This window comes from Arachis ipaensis, chromosome B10 (assembly GCF_000816755.2).
Source record: "Arachis ipaensis cultivar K30076 chromosome B10, Araip1.1, whole genome shotgun sequence".
In the NCBI taxonomy this organism is placed as follows: domain Eukaryota; kingdom Viridiplantae; phylum Streptophyta; class Magnoliopsida; order Fabales; family Fabaceae; genus Arachis; species Arachis ipaensis.
In genome coordinates this window covers 123,222,812-123,224,589 of record NC_029794.2, presented here as the reverse complement: position 1 = coordinate 123,224,589, position 1,778 = coordinate 123,222,812, and the positions used below count along the sequence as shown (strand labels likewise).

Here is a 1,778-nt window from a genome sequence, read left to right as displayed (position 1 = left end):
CACATTTTATATTTTAGTTAAAAGATCTTAAATTTAAATATTAGGAATAACAATATATATACTGTGTTATTATTGTTATTATTATTTTAAAAGAAAAATTATGACAAGATTATAACGTGTCTACCCGTCACCACCACTCACCAGCTGAAAATATTTTTTATCCACCAAAATTTCTTTTGTCAATAAGATTGGAAGAAAAACCGATTAGCTAGCCTAAACTAACCTCCCTTCTCTTTTGGGACTTTAGCCCCTAATTTTTTTCCTCACTTATTCTAATATTCTTTATTGTGATTAACTCGATCGTTACGAGTGGCTCTTGTGGCATGCACTCTCACTCCACCACTTTTTAATTTTTATTGCATGAGATTTCATCTATTTATAAAATAATTCTGGAAATAACTAAGATCCATTGAATAAAATAATTCTGGAAATAAACTAACTTTAATGACCGATGTAATAATCGAATTTCGTAACTACTTTTTTAGGTACGTCTTAGACAAGATCAAGTTAAGTCTAAGTCTAACATTAATCATAAATGTCAAGAAATTTTAAAAGGAAAATGGAAGTTTCCCTATATATATCACCAAGGGTGAGACATTTTGAGAAACAAATCATCATCTTCTTGATCCAAACCCAAAACCATGGTGTCTTCATGGAGTATTGCCTTTGCCACAATCGCTTTGGCAATCCTCATATACCGTATCGTCAAGTTTGTTACCCGGCCGTCGTTACCACTACCCCCGGGCCCAAAGCCGTGGCCAATAATAGGAAACTTGCCACACTTGGGCCCAGTGCCCCACCATGCTATTGCAGCCCTAGCCAAAGTGCATGGTCCTCTCATGCACCTTAGACTAGGGATGGTAGACGTGGTGGTGGCCGCATCGGCGAAAGTAGCGGAGCAGTTCTTGAAGGTGCACGACGCCAATTTCAGTAGCAGGCCCCCAAATGCAGGGGCAAAGTACATAGCATATAACTATCAAGATCTTGTGTTTGCACCTTACGGACCAAGGTGGAGGATGCTCAGGAAAATTAGCTCACTTCATCTTTTCTCTGCCAAGGCCTTGGATGATTTCAAACACTTGCGTCAGGTTAATTAACCACCTTTTCTTGCTGCACATATGTCATAATTGTTACAATGAAACCAAATAATATTGCAATATTGATTATTTTTAAACTAAAAATATATATATTAGGATAAAATGATATTGAATTAAAAGCTTATACATTATAAAAATCATGTTTATGAAATTTTATGGCAGTTCAAAATGATTTGATATAATTTTTATCAAAATTATTAACGTACGGTATGTAAAGTTTAAAATGAACCCGAGAATGAGGTTGCTAGATTATGCCTCTGTTGATGTTCAATTTTTAGAAACTTGGTATACAATTTTATTGTAAAAACTGAAAATAACAAATTTAAATCTAACTATTTAATTAGGAAAAAATATAAGTATTATAGATCGTATTTCAGAAGAATAAATATCCTGTGTGCTGTGTGGAATTGGAATGAATTAATCATACAAAGAAGCTAGCTGTGGCACTGTCTAGAAATTAAATGTCGTACATTGAATTCGAAACTTCTGTAATAAGGGAGAAGTGGACAACTGCCGTAGGCCACACATTGAATTCTTTACTAATTCTACTTTTCTTTTTCTGAAATAAAAATAATTTGCCTAATATATTTTTGTTGAATTGTCATGTCACTTGATATATTTAGATACTCATCAAGTATTTTCTTCAAATTTAATTTTAATAAAAATTATTTTTTAAAAATA

General features: G+C 33.0%; 1 protein-coding gene across 1 annotated transcript in view; it reads left to right on the top strand.

The window, feature by feature from the left end:
- Positions 597–1,778, top strand: part of LOC107623580 (flavonoid 3'-monooxygenase) — a 4,404-nt gene continuing 3,222 nt past the window's right edge. The window contains exon 1 of the mRNA XM_016325904.2: positions 597–1,088. Coding sequence (XP_016181390.1) covers positions 642–1,088 — 447 coding nt within the window. The 5' untranslated portion in view covers positions 597–641. The remainder of the gene's footprint in view (positions 1,089–1,778) is intronic.